Here is a 16,569-nt window from a genome sequence, read left to right on the forward strand (position 1 = left end):
GAATCAAGGTGAGATCCAGGAAATCACACAGCACCTGAGGGCCAAAGCCAGCGTAGGCCTGGCTTGCCAGATCACGTCAAGCATGGCTCTCCTCAGCTTCAGCTTCCTCGCCTCGGGAGGAACGTGTTGAATGGATGTGAACTGTCCTCAGGCCTGAGCTCCACGCGCCCCTACCCCTAGGTGTGAGATCCCTGGTGTTTTTCCTGACCAGGCAGAGCCACCACTCCCTAACTCCCCAACTACACTATGAACTCTGAGAGCAGAGATCTGTCTGTCTTGGTCACCAAACTATTCCAGTGCTCAATAAATGTATGATAATTGAACAAATTACTTACTTATACTTTCCAGATATATTTTAAAATTATATGATTCTATAGTCTGTCTAGAATTGTTTCACAATCACCAACCTGAGAATTCACATGATATTTTGTCTCCCTTCTTCCTTAGCGAATATATTTGTCCTAGTCAAATCCTTAGTTTTTAAATTGATTTCCTTCATGTAAGGGTCCACTCTCTAGGGTCCCTAGCCCAGACTTCAAATAACATTCATGTGAAAAACTGCATTAAAATCATTTTTTGAACCTTTGTCTTCCCACTAGACTGGAAGATCCCTAAAACTGAACATGTATGACTCATATTTGTCCCCAATATTTAAAAGAGGACCTGACACATCGTGGGGAAAATAGATATTTGGATGGATGATGAAGACATAATAACTGAAAAGAAGGCAGAGAAAGGCTGGGCTCGGGACTAAGCATTAGAGAATAAGACCCACTAATTAGGCAGAGGAAGAAAATATTCTATGGTTTCTAACTTAAAACACCAGAGTAATGGCATAATTAGCAACAACTGGAAATTGGAAAGTAAAATAAAATGAATGAGTGAAGCAAAATAATACTAAGTTCTTTCGAAGGGAGTAAGGAGTTGGTAGGGAAAGGAGATAGACTTTGGGATCGTCGGGAAGATGGTCATGTGAAGGTCCCTGAATAAGTAACCAGGAGAGACATTAGGTGGAGTTGTCCTGAGGTCAACTGAGAAGCAGGCCTAGCGAGGTTAGAGCTAGACACAGGCATGGCAATCCCAGAATTTCAGAGCTAAAAGGAACCTCTGGAAGCCATGTAGGCCAATCTCCTCATTTTTACTCAAGAAAATAAAATAGGAAGTCCTTCCATATGTCAGATAATTTCTAGGGCAAGGTTGAGCCCACACATTGAGTGGCCAAGTTCCTAGCTGCATAGAAATTACGACTCATTACAGAGAGCACACTCGACTGTGGTTCTGACTGCATAAGACGCGACTCTGCTTTTGGTGACAACTTTTTGTGGGTAGTAACAGTAAGCAATACAAATGCAAATGGAAAGGTCATCTCTGAACAGAACAGGAAGGGACGCAGAGCTAGTTGGCCTCTGCATTAAAACTCCTGCACTCTGGCACGTCTTGGAATCACTCTAGGAAAGCAAAGGTGCATTCTGAAGTTTGATTCCTCAGCACACCCCAAATACTGGCTGAAAAAGTTATGAAGCAGCAAATGCTGGAAATTTGGCCATTTCTACTTTCAAGGGACACTGAGAGAACAACCCTCTAAGGAGCCCTGGAATTCTCTGCACCATAATAAATAGGGTGCCTGTTGGTGGGTGTGCTCCTTGCCCTGACTGCGATTCTCCTCTGAGTAACTAACTACTCTGCAGCTTTTCCACTGTCCCCAAGAACACCTTCCCCTTCTTACCACTGAATTACCTACTAGATAGAGGTCTCAAGGACATTCCCCATCAGAAAGCATTATCCTGGACAGGCTGGTCACCAAGTTGACTCTATGGGAACTAGGAAGGTTTGCGAGCTGTGTCTCTCCACAAAGCATTTGGCTTTAGTTGTCTTCAGAGAATCCTGGGCCACTTTGTGACTTAAATGGCCCTGATCATTTAACAAAAGTTGTGCAATGTGGTGATAAAAATAGGAAATTGCTCCTTTAACATATGAAAAAAAGAACTTATCTATAAAGCAACTTACTTGGGAGTTTGGTGATAAACAACGCCTAAGTTTATATATTGGGTCTAGAAACTCTCCCCAACTAGAAAGCAATACTTTAATAATTTTCTTTCTGAGCTTGTCTAATGATTTCTCAATTCATTTTCTAGATGCAGTTTCCTATAATGTATGATATGCCAAGTGTGTTCAGGCCAGAGCCCCAAAGCCCATGTCCCAACTCACTCTGGGGCCCACAAGGCGGGCAATTAGTGTTAAGCAAAGACCAAAATGTGCATCCCAGCCTTGCACCTCCTGCCTGAAGGGAAATGGCTAGGACTCAGGCCAATCTGCTGCTGTGACAGAAGGCCAGAGACCACCTCTGGGGGACCAAACCCAATCCACACTTGGGCTTTGTCATCTTCAATTGTACAAATTCAGAAAGTGAAGCAAAGGTGCTCCATTCCTGACTCTGAGCAGCATGCATCCTGGTGAGGCAGGATCCAGGGTCCTTGGGTTGGCTGCAGATTTCCTGCTAAGAATCTGCAGCCAGCTCCAAAGGAGAACCAGAGCACATCAGCAGTAACAAGGAGCAAGCATGGTCTTGTCACTGATGTGTGCAGGAGGATGTCTGTGTGAGCCATACTGTTTAGGACCTCTGCCCTCCCTGGTTCACCCCATCTAGGGCAAAATGGCTAAGTAAGAATAAAGGAAGTGAGAAAAGAGACGCTGTGGGACAGGATACTACTACTGCTGGGTTTAACACATCCTAGTCCCAAAGGCCCCCAAGCCTTATTTTTAAATTACTAGTCTGTCCATGAGGCCAGATTCCTCTCTGCTTTCTTCTCTTGGTGTCACTAGGACCCCCAGTTCTGTGGCAAGTGCCAAGGTCTCAATCACTCACTTGTATTTCAGTACCAGAAGCACAGAATTTACAAGGTAAACAAAACCCTGAGAACCACCAACTCCCCAGAGGTATGACTCCCTTCAAGAGGGTCTCTGCAGAGTGCCCGTGCCTAAGGTGCCTCATCCTGCCCAGCAGAAGCTCTCCACAGAGCGGTGGGGCCTTCTGAATCAAAGTCACACATCCCTGGGAATCATAATTCACACACATCTTGATTTTGGGTGAATACAGGTACAATCTACCAGCAGAAAATGACGGGCGAGTTCGCCTAGTCAGCAAGGTGGAGATGTTCTCTGCCTCCCAGCTTCTTAGGTTAAATCTTAGATATTTCATGCTTATTCACTTCACTGACCCATTGATTTGTGGGGAATTTCAGGACAAGTTAGAGGAAAAGCAAGCAAAATAGAGAGTTCTAAAAATGTTTCACTTTCTTTCAAGTTCTTTCACAAGCTTGCCCCAAAAAATGGAATAGGGAGAGGCTCTATAAACAGACAAGAAACTGTCCTCTTTCTCCCCAGGGCAGTCACAAAATAGCCTCCATAGCATCTGGCCAAACAAAGATGGAATTTTTAGGATCTTTGGAAGGGTTGGCTCTAAAGACAGGTTTTTATTTGAAAGTCTTTTAAACTGTGAGGAACAAGAAAATAGTCTTGAACCTCTGGAAAAAAAAATCCATTTCTCATCATTTGAGTACGATTTTGATTACTCTGAACCTGAAATACACACTGCCTTCCCACTTAACAGAAAGCAGGCATGATTTATTGAAGTGACTGGGAAGTTAAAAATAACAGGAGAAATCATGGCTAGGTATTAATGTATTCCAAAATAGAAACAATTACTTCTCTTAAAGATCACAAATTCTAAGAGTAAACCCAAAGAGTATATGTGGAAATTTTAAAAACTGTCATGTGGGTTAACAATTCTGAAACTAAGTATTCTAAGATTAAACAAGTAAATAAAAAATTGTAAATAATGAGAGCCAGATTTCTTGGGGAGAAGGGAGTTACAAAAAATACGGCAATTTTTATTATTTAATTATATGCCACAGCTAAACAAAAAAGTATCAGCAATTCAGATGTCATAATTCAGATGTTACAGTTCAGCCCTGAGGTGCTGAACTGGTATGGGAGGCTCCACCAGGAAGTATGATCTATGACAGACAGACAGACAGGCAGGACAGAGGGCCTTGAAGAAATGACAAACCAACGCCAATGGGCAGAGCTAGTGCCCAGGTCTTGGTTCGAAATGCAACTTGCTACTAAAAGGAACCGGTCTCCTTGAGAATGGCCATGGCCTAGGCTGGCACAGGGGTAGCCTGGATGAGCCTGGAACATCTTACTGCGCCAAGAAGCAAAGAAGCACTCAGAATTATTCAGATGAGTCAAGGACACAGAAGTGACTTTGATGTTCCTACTGGGCACATCAGGGACAATCCGAGTGACAAAAATAATGGGTTTTGTAATGAACTATAATCAATAGAATAAAATAAGAGTCTGCACTGACATAAATAACTGAATAAATGACAAGAGAAAGCTGGCGAATTCTAAATAATAAATACAGAAGGGATGCTGAAATTAGAAAAATCATCATGTGGCGACCACCAGTGCAGCCTTTGAACTAAGGCGCATCATAGCACGTGGACGACAGGAGGCGCACCTCACCGCGGTCTCCAAGTGCAGAGCTACTAAGGGAGGGGGCAACAGTCACCCTACAGTGAAGAATCAGGCGGGCAGCACTCGCCAAATGATCAGATCTAACATCACCAGCCTGGGAAGAAGCCACGTTATGCCTCCTGACAGGACACTCTGAGAGAGGGGTCATTAGGGCACTTCTGTGGTCTTCCTGCCATGAAGGCAGAGCCTGAATCCAACTCTGAGGACACACCAGACCATTCAAACAGGGGAAGTTCCACTGAAGATCTCACTTGTGCTCTTCAAAAATGTCAAGGTCATGAAGGACAAGGAGAGGCCGAGGTGCTGTTATAGATCCAAGGAAAATTTTTAAATGACATGGAAATACAACATAATTTTGGATTGGATTTTTGAACTAGAAAAATTTTTAATAAATTTATAATTCCCCCCATTGGTGGAATTGAGTAAATGTGAATGTCTAGAAATTAGATAATAATGAGATATCAGCAGTACACTCCCTGTTTAGGTAATTACATGGTGACTGTGGACTGTTTTTTAGCACTTGCGGAAGTATTTGATGACCCAGGGCATTGTGTGATCAACTTACTCTTAAAGCTTCAGAATAAAAATGTGTGTGTATGTGTGGAACAGTGCAGGGGAGGGAGAGAATAATAAATCACCTATGGTAAAATATTATACTTGAGAAATCCTGGTGAATAAAATATGAAAAATGGGACTGAAATCACTGCAATGTAAAACTTAAAAAAAAATTAAACTTGGGCTGGGGAGATAGCTCAGTTGGTAGAGTGCTTGCCTTGCAAGTACAAGGCCCTGGGTTCAATCCCCAGCACCGCAAAAAAAAAAAAAAAAAAAAAATAATGTAAACTTGTCATTTCTTCACAGAAACCAGGAAAATTATACTCATTTAGTTCTATTAAAGACTTGAAACTGAACCCTAATGACAATTAGCTTCTGTGGTGAACTAAAATCATTCGTTATAACAATACTTCATCACAAAAACAACAAATCATAATTACCCTTGATACTGGTAGTTATAAACCAGATTAAAAACACCTACTTCCCACCTTCCTCTCCTAAATATATTAAAAACAAGAAAGTGCCAGAGGTCACAAACAACTTGGAAGTGACTCTGCAGAGTGGAGAGTTTTCTTTCCATCCCAATTCAGAAAGCCACATGACCTCAGACAGGCCAATTATCAACTCCTTCTCAGCTACAGTTTTGTGATCTGAAAAATGACTTGGGTTCTATCAGATGCTCTTTGTGTTCTATTCTAATTCTTTCATTATAAAAATCTAAAATTTAAGAGTGAAGGGCAGATCTCGCTTCAGTCGAAACTCAAAGTTCCACTACAATAGGAGAACCTGGACAGGAAAGATTCATAAACACTCCAACTTTTGGACTGAGAACAAACCATCCTAACATGACCATGGGAGGCCGGAACATACCACCCAAAATATGCCACTCTGCTGTATTGCTATTTCGAGAAATGCAGGCCCGGGAGCAGCTCTGCAAAGCCTTCCTTCTGTCTCACTTGCAGGGTGGCCTGCAGAACTCAATGCCCGCCCTGCTGCAGCAGAGTCCGCTCTTCTGGTTCCAAGTGCTGCCCAATCCATAAGTCCTCCTTGGCTCAAGTAAACTCTTGAAAATTTTAGTATCACAAAGTTTATCTTTTAATAACCCTAATCTCAATTATTCCTTACAGTCATGAAAATAAGAACTTCCAGGGCCTTGGATCTTAGCCAGCTTCACCAACCAGCACGACCACATATTTTGATTATCAGAACCCTGGGCACATGCATGTAGCAGTTAACCCCCAAATGCCTGGCGGGCAGATAACACCTACTATGTTTTTTAAAATATAGCATGCAAAATAAGATAGTTTGAATGGGTTATTCTAGAGATAATTCAGTGGCACACTAAACACAATTGATTTCCATATAAGTATTAACTGTTATTCAGCTGTCATAAATAAAATAAGTTGACTTAATTATGACATCTGAATTGCTGATGCTTTTTTGTTTAGCTGTGGCATATAATTAAATAATAAAACACCCAACACCTAAACCAAATTGTTTTTGTAGAGGTCACTCACCTGAGAGCTCTTGCCACATTTAGCATCTCCTGAAATGATCACAATTTGATTTTGAAGCAGATTCTCCATGAAGGAGTATTTTTCTTTCCATATTGGAAGCTCTTCTCTTTCTTTCAGAAGTTTATAGTAACGTGATGAATACGGCAATCCATCAAAAGGGTTCAGTTCCAAGTCCTCACAGGCCAGGGCCCCTTCCTCATCCCCATCGCTAGAATCTAGGGATTCAGGAAAATAGCGCTTTTCCGAGGCGGAGTTCAGACATTCCAGTTCTCCCTCTTCCATCTTGTCCACCGATGAGCTCAGGAGGCTGACGCCACGACGGAGCCTCTCCTATCAGTAACCCATTGCAAAGGGTTTGAAAGCCTACTCACACACACCGGGATAGCCTAGTCTTATCTCAGTTGCAGTTTCTGGCAAGGGAAATCCTTCAAGACTGGGCGCCTGTTCCTCTTGCTGTGGACCCGCTGTGCTGCTGCTTCAGTGCGCTTCACATGTTCAATGACCATCAAGAAGCCAGGCTGAAAATAAACACGCGAAAAAGAATGCAAAATCAGGCCTACTATACGAGAAGTTAAAAAGTACAGGCATTCAAACAAAAAGCAAGATTTCTTGAGCTCACTGGCTACCGTCTGTCATTTCTGCCACTTGCTAAAGGACCACGAATGATTTCAGGTGGCTCTTACAGGTTAGTGGGCTGCAACTTCTCCACGGCCAGTTTGGAAAATGATCCCACAGTAGGCCTGGTGCTCTCTGCCCCAACTGTCACAGGCCGCTGCCTCTCCCTCACTGCGAATGGAAAGCTACCAGTGGGGCTGAGGTTGTAATTGTGAGGCTGATCAATCACTGGGTGACCTAATCCCATGACAAAAGAGACACCCGACCATAAAAAGGGAAAGCTGTGAAGGCCTGGTGAGCGTTCCCCTGATGTGGGCTTCCAGAAGTCTCTTATTATTCAAAAAACCTCTAGTTTAAAGAAAGGCGGTTAAAAAACTTTCCATTTTACTTTTGTTTGTGCCAGTTTGGGGAAAGTAAAGTGAGGGATGTGAACGTATTTTTTCTTTCCATGTGTGGTTATAGCCAGCCTTTGCTAGTAAGTCTTTTGTTTAATTAAATTGAAATCTCCTACATGTTTCTTGAGATTACTAGATCTTCACTCAACATGTCAGATCCAAGAGTTAACAAAGGACACCCTCTAATTCAAATAAAGAAGAGAAATTACCTAAGAAAGGGTAAGATGCACAGAAAAAAAAAAAAAAAAATGCCCCAACGTCAGGCAAGTGGTCTTTCCTCCTTCAGATGCTAGTGGTTAAAAAAGGAAAAAAATCCAACCAGCATTGCTGGGGGGAAAGTCCCTTCTCACATTAATCAGGTAAAAATTAAAGACCAAAAACTCAAGAAAAAAAGAACAAACTGTAAAACACAGTTCAATATATGCTTTCATTTAATTACTCTCTTCACAGCACCCAAGTGGCCTTAGAGTCAGTGGGCTTAAAGGACTAGTTAGTTAGTCCCTAGGGCTAAGAAAGGCCCTCGTGTTGGCCAAGTGGGGCTCCAGGGAACAGTTACTCAGGGAGCATTTGACTCTGAGGCTCAGATCAATAAACTAGCCCCCCGACCCCCTGACACACAAGGGTAAAGGGGTGAGAGCGAGAGCCAGGTAGAACTTTCATAACCTCACACATGAGCAAGTTGAGAGGGAGAAACTAAGAACCAGAGGAGAAGGACTTTTTAGCTCTATGCAGGCAGAGTTCTTAAGAATTCATTCTGAAAGACAGTTTCACAATTAAAATGGAATTACAATGGCATGTAACCCAAACACTGCACATGGCTTCACTTCAGATCTTGCTGCCCGCTGTGGTGTGAGACACAGACCAGCTTTAGAAAACCTGTGGCTTCACATCCCAGGACAAGTGAACTCCAAGAAGGTATCCAAGAACCAGAACATTCTACTGCCAAGACAAGTGAAAACTTAGTATTATATTCAATTTTTTTTTGTTCTAATTAGAATCCCTTCCAAGGATTTTCATACTACATGTAAATTAAACTGCTCTTACAATCCATGACTGCCTTAAAAAAAAAAAAAAAAACATTGATTATTTTTATTTTTACCAAATGTTTCTATAAAACTCCCTCAGTATAATAATCCTATAATTAGCTGGGCATGGTGGTGCACACCTGTAATTCCAGCAGCTCAAGAGGCTGAGGCAGAAGCATCAGGAGTTCAAAGCCAGCCTCAGTAATGGCAAGGCACTAAGCAACTCGGTGAGACCCTGTCTCTAAATAAAATACAAAATACGGGTGGAGATGTGGCTCAGTGGTCGAGTGCCTCTGAGTTCAATCCCCAGTACCAAAAAAATAAAAAATGATAATAATAATAATCGTGTAATTATAATAAAGTCATATAAAGCAGTGACCTTCAGGGAACAGGCACAGTTTCTAAAAAGGCCTCTTTCTAGAGACCAGAGGCTCACCTAGCCCTTGGTTACACATTTTATCCCCACTGTACTAACACGGTGGAAGTAACAATGGCCACCAATTCCTTACCACTGCTCCAGTGGAGAGGTGGAGTGATTTCCTCTTGCCTAGAACCTGAGCTGGCCCTGTGACTCACCAGGACCAGAAGAATGCCGTGATGCGCAATCACTTCCAAGGCACTCCACGCTTGGAACACTCTATTTTGCAACCAGCTGTCACTCTGAGATGCCCAAGCCACAGCAGTTGACAGTCAGCCCAGACTCCCACCAGGTGAGTGAGCTGCCGAAGATGCTGCATTGATCTCCAGATGACTGTAACCCCAGTCACCGCCAGACTAAGTGGAAAAGGTGCCCTTGGGAGCCCACTCAACATGAAGGAGTGTAAGAGATGATGCAAGTGACTGGGTGGTCACTTTCATTGTAAGCTACTACATTTCAGGGTAGTCTGTCCTGCAGCAGCAGACAACCAAACTTCTACCTTCTAAAGAAAGTACAGGCAAATTTCAAATTTTTCCTCATGCTGCTGGGTCACCATTACAACAGTTTCCATAACAGGAGGATGTCCTCAGATTTCCCTGAAGTAAACAGGGGCAAAACCAAGTCCCCAGAGCCCCTCCTGTCAGGGCTTCAGTGCCCGTGCCACCCTGTGGTCAGCCTGCCTTCCTAGGGAGGCTCTTCTCGGCTCTTCTAGCCTGCCCCACTCACAGGCACAACAGACATCACAGGTTTATTGGCAGATGTATCTGTAAAGGTTAAGTCCACAAAGGGCCCTATATGGAATTCAATGAGTCTGAGGTGCAAAATATCAAGTTCATAGACTCTGGAACATACTTCACCCAGTTTGAGGAACTTTTTGTTGCTATGCCATTTGGGTTCTAGATTTGGAAGGGGGAGTGGTTGAGACCCACGGAGGCTGAGTTCTGGGCCCACCAACTCCACTGATATTCCCACACCTCTCTCCACTAGTCCTGCATATGGACTGAGTCAGGCTAAATGTTTTTTTTTTTTTTTTTTCCCCCTGGGAGGTAATTAAAAATGTACAAGAGGTCCATGTCCTGCTTTGGCAAATTGAATAGTGCCAAGCTAAAGAAGGAAAAACAAATATGGTAGGCTATATATCACCCAAATTCAATGAAAACTGTTCTGTTACCAGTATAAAGATTCCACTATAAGACTTTTAAATCTAAAAGACTGGCATTCACTCCTTTTCAAAGCTATCCTGCGTGTATGCTACATGAACTACAGTTTGTCAGTGACTACCCTCTGAAGTGAATCTATTAGAACTCTTAAATGGACATCCATGAAAACACACATCTAATTAGCAGACAACCTCAATAAAATGGAATCAGAAGTTGATTCCAGATGAAAACATGTCTTAGTCATTTATATACGTTGGATAATTCTGGAAATATAGTTCATAGAAAAGGAAGGATGAAATTTTCAAGGGATTAAGTGAAACAAGATTGTAAAATTGACCCAGAATAACATTTTATGTTTTATGGTTTGATGTACCTTGTTAAGAGTTTAGATAAGAGGTATCCCCAAAAGCTCCTGTGTTAATACAGGAATGTTTGGAGGTGAAATGATTGAATCGGGAAAGCTGTAACCTAATCAGTCCATCCTAGTGTGACGGACTGGGTGGTAACTGGAGGAGGGTGGGGCATGACTGGAGGAGGTGGGTCACTAGGGGTGTGTCCTGGAAGGGTGCCTCTTCCCTGTGCCCTTCCTAACTCCACGTCCTTCTACCATGATGTGCTGCCTCATCTGGGACCCAGGGAAATGGAGTCAGCTCTCTGTGGACTGAGACCACTGAAACCGTGAGTCCCAAATAAGATTTTCCCCTTTTAAGTTGGTCTGGTCAGGTATTTTGGTCACAGTGATGAAGAACTGACTAACATACAGCTCTTCTGCATTTTTTCTCTGTGTTCAATTCAATACAAATGGATTCTTCACACCTATCAAATCCTCAGCGATCTCACCCACCTTCCATTTTATGTCAAGATTCACACCCCTAAACTCGAGTCTCCTGTACTCAACTACTCATCCATTATCTTCTGCTTGGATATTTAAAGGGCATTTCAAACTCTGCATGTCTGAAACTGAGCTCCCAACATCCACCCCAAAGCCACAAATCTGTTCCTACCGCCATCTCAGTTTATCAATTCTTTCAGTTGCTCAGGTCCAAATATTTAAAGTTATCCTAAATTTTTTAAATTTCAGATCCCACATTTGAGTTTCAACTGATGTGGTAGGCGGAGTAATGGCCCCCAAACATGTCCTAATCTCTGCAATGTGTGAATCTGTTCTTTGCATGGCAAAGAATGTGAATAAGGACCTCAAGACCAGGATAGTCTAGGAAGCCCTAGGGGCAAGAAAGGGATTTTCCTCAGGTCTCCAGAAAAGACATAGCCCCCCGACACCTTGATTTTAGTTTACTGAAGACTTTTAAAAAAATTTTTATTTATTTATTTTCTTATTTATTTTTTAGTCGCAGTGACAGAGCAGCAAGAGCTATACTCAAAGCACAAAGTAGACCATTGTTACAGTTGCATTATTTCTGTATTCTTTTTATTAATTTTACTATTATTATTATTTTTTTGGTACCAGGAATTGAACTCAGGGGCACTCGATCACTGAGCCACATCCCCAGCCCTACTTTGTATTTTATTTAGAGACAGGGTCTCACTGAGTTGTGGAGGCTGACTTTGAACCTCCTGCCTCAGGCTCCCAAGCCACTGGGATTAGAAGCATGTGCCACCACACCCAGCTTGTATTTATTTTATTATAAGCCACCTCAAATACTCAAAGTTTAATAGTGGTCCACACTGAAGACTTTTAACCTAAAGAACTAAAAGACAATAAATTTTATTACCAAACTCATGGTAATTCATTACAGAAGCAATAAAAAAACTAACACACCCCATCACATCAGCTCTACCTTTACAAAATACCAAGGAACCCATAACCTCTACTGTGAACGCTGGGTCTGAGCTCCATCTTCTCACCTGGATTACTGCAATGGCTTCCTTCCCTATCTCCACCTTCAGCCCCTTTCAGTTCATTCCCCGCATAGCAGCAATCCTGCTAAAAGTCAATGTGAAAATATCCAACAGCCTCCCATCTCACCTCGCCCCCAGGAAAACCCCAAATCCTCCATGGAGTCAAGGGGCCCTGTGTGATCTGGACCCACTGCCCCTCGCCCAGCTGGCAACAGCGGGCTGCCCAGCTCACTCTCCTCCAGCCCTATGCCATCGGGACACTCGGGGAGCTGGCACTTGCTTTTCCTGGGTCTGAAGTGTTGCTCCCTCAGATATCCAGTGGCTAGCTCCCCTACTTTCTAAAGGTTTCCACCCTGTGGCAGCCCTGCAAGGGCTTCCCTGGCTGCCCTATCTAAACTTTACCAACTTCTGTGCCGCCCAAACTCACTTCCCACCCTCTTCAGCTGCTGCAGGGTTCTCCTTAACACCCCCCAACAGAGCACATCCACCCCCTCATTGTTTATCGTCGGTGTCCTCCACCAGCAGGCAGCTCCGTGAGGGGGGTCCGTGCCTCCCTTGCTCATCATGCCCATGACAAGCCACCATGCTGGCACACTCGAAGCTTTAATGAGTATTTGCTGAATGAATGATGGCACTTTGGAGATAGCTTATCAAGTGTTCCAAGTTGCCCTATGTTACAGCAGTCCCCAGGCCCTTTAAACTTCCCCAGAATCCTATCCCTTTCCTTTCCCTAGGCCATCTACCTTCCCTTCCTCACCTCTCCACCTCAGGCTGTCTTGCATACAGTTATACTTCTGTCACCTCTCAGTTCTCCAAGTTCAAGGCAGCTTGTACTAAAGACCCAAGTTCAAACACTCCTGTCAGGAATTCACTATGCTTTCAGATTTTTGTGACTTTTTATGCCCTTTCATTGATGAGTACAATGGACTTGCTAGACTTAGAGGATATCCATCACCTGAAATCTGGGCCAATCTGCAAACTGGAATATTTATATAGGTTTTTGGTTTTCCCCCAAATTATCATCCTAAGACCCAAATTAACACCTTTTCAATGTCTATTAAGGTCGTTTTTTCCTCCATCGCTTCAGGAGAGTTACTGTATAACAACGCAGCTGTTCACACCATGACACCCCACACTTGATCCGGGAGCACTGGTGTTCAGGCCACCAACCCACTGGCACCAAGGATGTGAACAATTTACTATCTTTCCCCAACCTGATTTTGTTTGTTTGGAGTTATCTGCATCTTTATTCTGACTATCATTGGAGCTATAGCTTCTTCACTGGTAATTTCCAGTCTTAAACCCACATATAGTGGGGCTCAGAATTATAAGCTGATGCATAATAAAGGTATCGTTCTACACTCTTCAAGGATTTGTTTCTTCTTTTGTGTACTGGCGACTGGACCCAGGGCCTCTCACATGGTAGGCAAGTGCTCTACCACTGGGCTACATCCCCAGCCCTTTTGAATTTTATTCAAGACAGGGTCTAAGTTGCCTAGGCTGGCCTTGAGTTTGTTATCCTCCTGCCTCAGTCTCTCAAATAGCTGGGATTACAAGGGTGTGTCACTGTACCTGGCTGATTTGATGCCTTTAAAATGAACATCTAATTGCATTTTATCATAGGTTTGTTGATAATATAATAGGTTTTCTTCATCCTCATTTTCTCATCCTGGATACCTACATTTTCAGGTCTTTCCTCTACTAATTCAACAAATACTTGAGGACCTGCTGTGCACTGGCACTGAGACCATGCAGAAAGACACAGTGTGAAGAGGCAGGGCTGGCTTTAGTCTTATGGAGCTGATAAGGCTCCAAGGCTGAGGTGGGGTGTAAAAATGGAAATTCTTTGTCCATGACATGCAGAGGCTCTTAATCTTATAGATGGGTAGCTAAAAGAAGCGAAGTCGGCTGGTACATAATAGGAGAGAAAGACTGTCACGAAATGAGTTCAAATATGAGACGGGTCCGATCACAAAAGGCCTATATGCTATGATAAAATGCTGTGTTTTATGTAAGTGTCGTGGGACTAACTCACCAAGCTATTTCTTGATCATTGTTTCTCTTTCTTACTGCTTTCCTTTTTCCTTAAATTTTATATTACTCTTCTTTAACATTAGCTATAACCTTTCCAAGACCCAACTTTGATTTTCTTAAAGTTCTTAGTGAGACCAGGTTCTAGGAGAGCCGATGGCAGTTTAAGGTACATGGCACCATGGAAGTAGTTTTGAGCAGGTGCACCAAGTAGGTCAGCAAGAGAAACCAGTAGGTCCACTTTCATGACCCACCAAATGGAAGAAATGCTAAAAACTAAACATTTCTCAACTTTAACATTGAAAAAATTTTTCCAACTGGAAGTAAAACAAGTACACCCCATGATCTAATTCACAGGGCATATATAATAATACACAACACACATACTATCTTCTCTTTTGAAAGGTTGTTCTTTTTTTAAGATTCTCAAATTCATTTTAGCACCATTTGACTAGTGTATTGTTTGAAGAATCTGTATAATTTTTAGAAAAACTTTACAAATATTTTAATATCTAATACTTCTTCATATTCTACAGAGCAATAAATCATTATTCATGTTTGTATAAAAGAGCAGTGATTTAAAAACAATTCTAAATGATACATCTTCCATAGTAGTAATCTTAAAAATTTATAATTTTATAATTTATCTAAAGATTCAGATGTTTCCTAATTTCACAGATTTCCAGGAGATTCAAACACTACCTTGCTAACATGAATGCTGATTCTATTATGATAGTACTATGTTGAAAAATTTATTAATTCTGTCCTTTTATGGGGCAGCTTAGCAAAAGGAGACCTTTGAAACAAAGCTGTAAGTAAACAAACAAACAAAAAACCCTAGTGCAAACACTGCATGTGCTCTACACCTTTAACCATATTTTCACATTTTCCTCTTGCCCTAGGCTTATGGTAGTCTTCCTGAAGGTGAGATTAATTTCTGAGCCATCTCTGCAACTCCTCCAAAATTAGACATAGGGCTCTGCACAGACTATATGATCAATAAGTATTTGCTAACCAATAGGCAATATATTTATAATCCATAATAAGATTTAGAAAAGAGAAGGTTAATGAGGTATTACAAGTGAACAGTAACTGTCTTCAGAATAAAGGGATTTACTTTTTGGAGAATGGGATCCTGGGTTCAATATTCCACGGAGATTCTACTCAGAACGCAGTGTGGGAGACGAGGGGTTTCATTAGAATGTAAACCAGTCCCTGGATTCCTTCAGTGAAGAAAGCTTGTTACTAAAAAAAGGCAGCTGAGCCACATACCTATAATCCCAGTGACTTTGGAGGTTGAGGCAGGAGGGATGACAAGTCTGTGTAACTCAGCAAGACCCTTTCTCAAATAATGAGAAGGGCTGGGGATGGAGCCAGGTGGTGGAGCGCCCCTGGGTTCAATCCCTGGTACCAAAGGGCGGGGATGTCAGTTGGAGTACACACAGAGAATGTTTAGTGACATGGCCTGCTGTCATCCAGTTACCATCTCACAGTGAGGCTGTGGACTGGCACTGGTCTGCAGACCACTGGGAAGCATGGTTCCATACTACCACTAATGTTGGACTAATGATGATAATTCTACTGATTAGCATTTAGACCCTGCTTCCTTCATGCCAGATGCTATGCTAAGCAATTAAGTACTTTCTATGGATTATTTCATTTAAACTCTTAAACCCCAGAGGGGTTTACTTTACTATTTCCATTTTTCAAATGAGGAAATTTAAGCCTTCAGAGGTTTGACTCATTTATCCAACTTCCAGCAGCTCGTCCGTGATAGAGCAAGTGGCTGAAGTTAGGCAGTTTGGTCCCAGTGTGACCCTAGTTATGTGCACAGCACAGGCTTCACCAATAACTATGCTGTTGCCCAAACTCACTGAAGACTGGGGTCATGTTGCACCACCGTGGGCTGAAGAAATACTGACACTATGGGAGATGTCAGGCAGCATAAGACAGAAAAACACGCCAAAGACAGATTTCTAAATCTTTTTGATGGATTTAAAAAACCACTGTTCTAATTGCTCAGATAAAGTTAGACAGATATTTAATATGTGAAATTTTTTTTTTTTTTTTTTTTTGGTACTGGGGATTGAGCCCACATGTGCTCTATCATTGAGCTACACCCCAAGTTATTTTTATTTATTTATTTATTTATTTTTGAGATGGGGTCTCACTATGTCACCTGGAATGGCCTGGAACTTGTAATTCTTCTGTGTTGGCTGGGATTGCAGGGTTGAGTCACTGTGCCCAGCTTACTGTATCTTTTGAGCATGGTGTGCCTTACTGGAAACAATGGACTTAATCATTACCAAGACTTTTGGAAAGCCACTTTGTTTGCCTCAGTTTTAATAGGCTCAAACTCCCCCCAAAGACATCATACTTGTTTTTCAACATCTATTTAAAACCTTGCTAGAAAACATAAGGTCAAAATTCAAAATTTATTTGCAAAACCTTATT

At 42.2% G+C, this 16,569-nt stretch overlaps 1 protein-coding gene across 2 annotated transcripts in view; it reads right to left on the minus strand.

The window, feature by feature from the left end:
• The window catches only part of Dhx32 (DEAH-box helicase 32 (putative)), a 50,191-nt gene that overhangs the window by 28,581 nt on the left and 5,041 nt on the right, over positions 1-16,569 (minus strand). For both annotated transcript variants that reach the window (XM_047552522.1, XM_047552523.1), the window contains exon 2: positions 6,612-7,129. In XM_047552522.1, coding sequence (XP_047408478.1) covers positions 6,612-6,893 — 282 coding nt within the window. In that variant the 5' untranslated portion in view covers positions 6,894-7,129. The remainder of the gene's footprint in view (positions 1-6,611; positions 7,130-16,569) is intronic.

This window comes from Sciurus carolinensis, chromosome 5 (genome assembly GCF_902686445.1).
Source record: "Sciurus carolinensis chromosome 5, mSciCar1.2, whole genome shotgun sequence".
NCBI classification, from domain to species: Eukaryota; Metazoa; Chordata; class Mammalia; order Rodentia; family Sciuridae; genus Sciurus; species Sciurus carolinensis.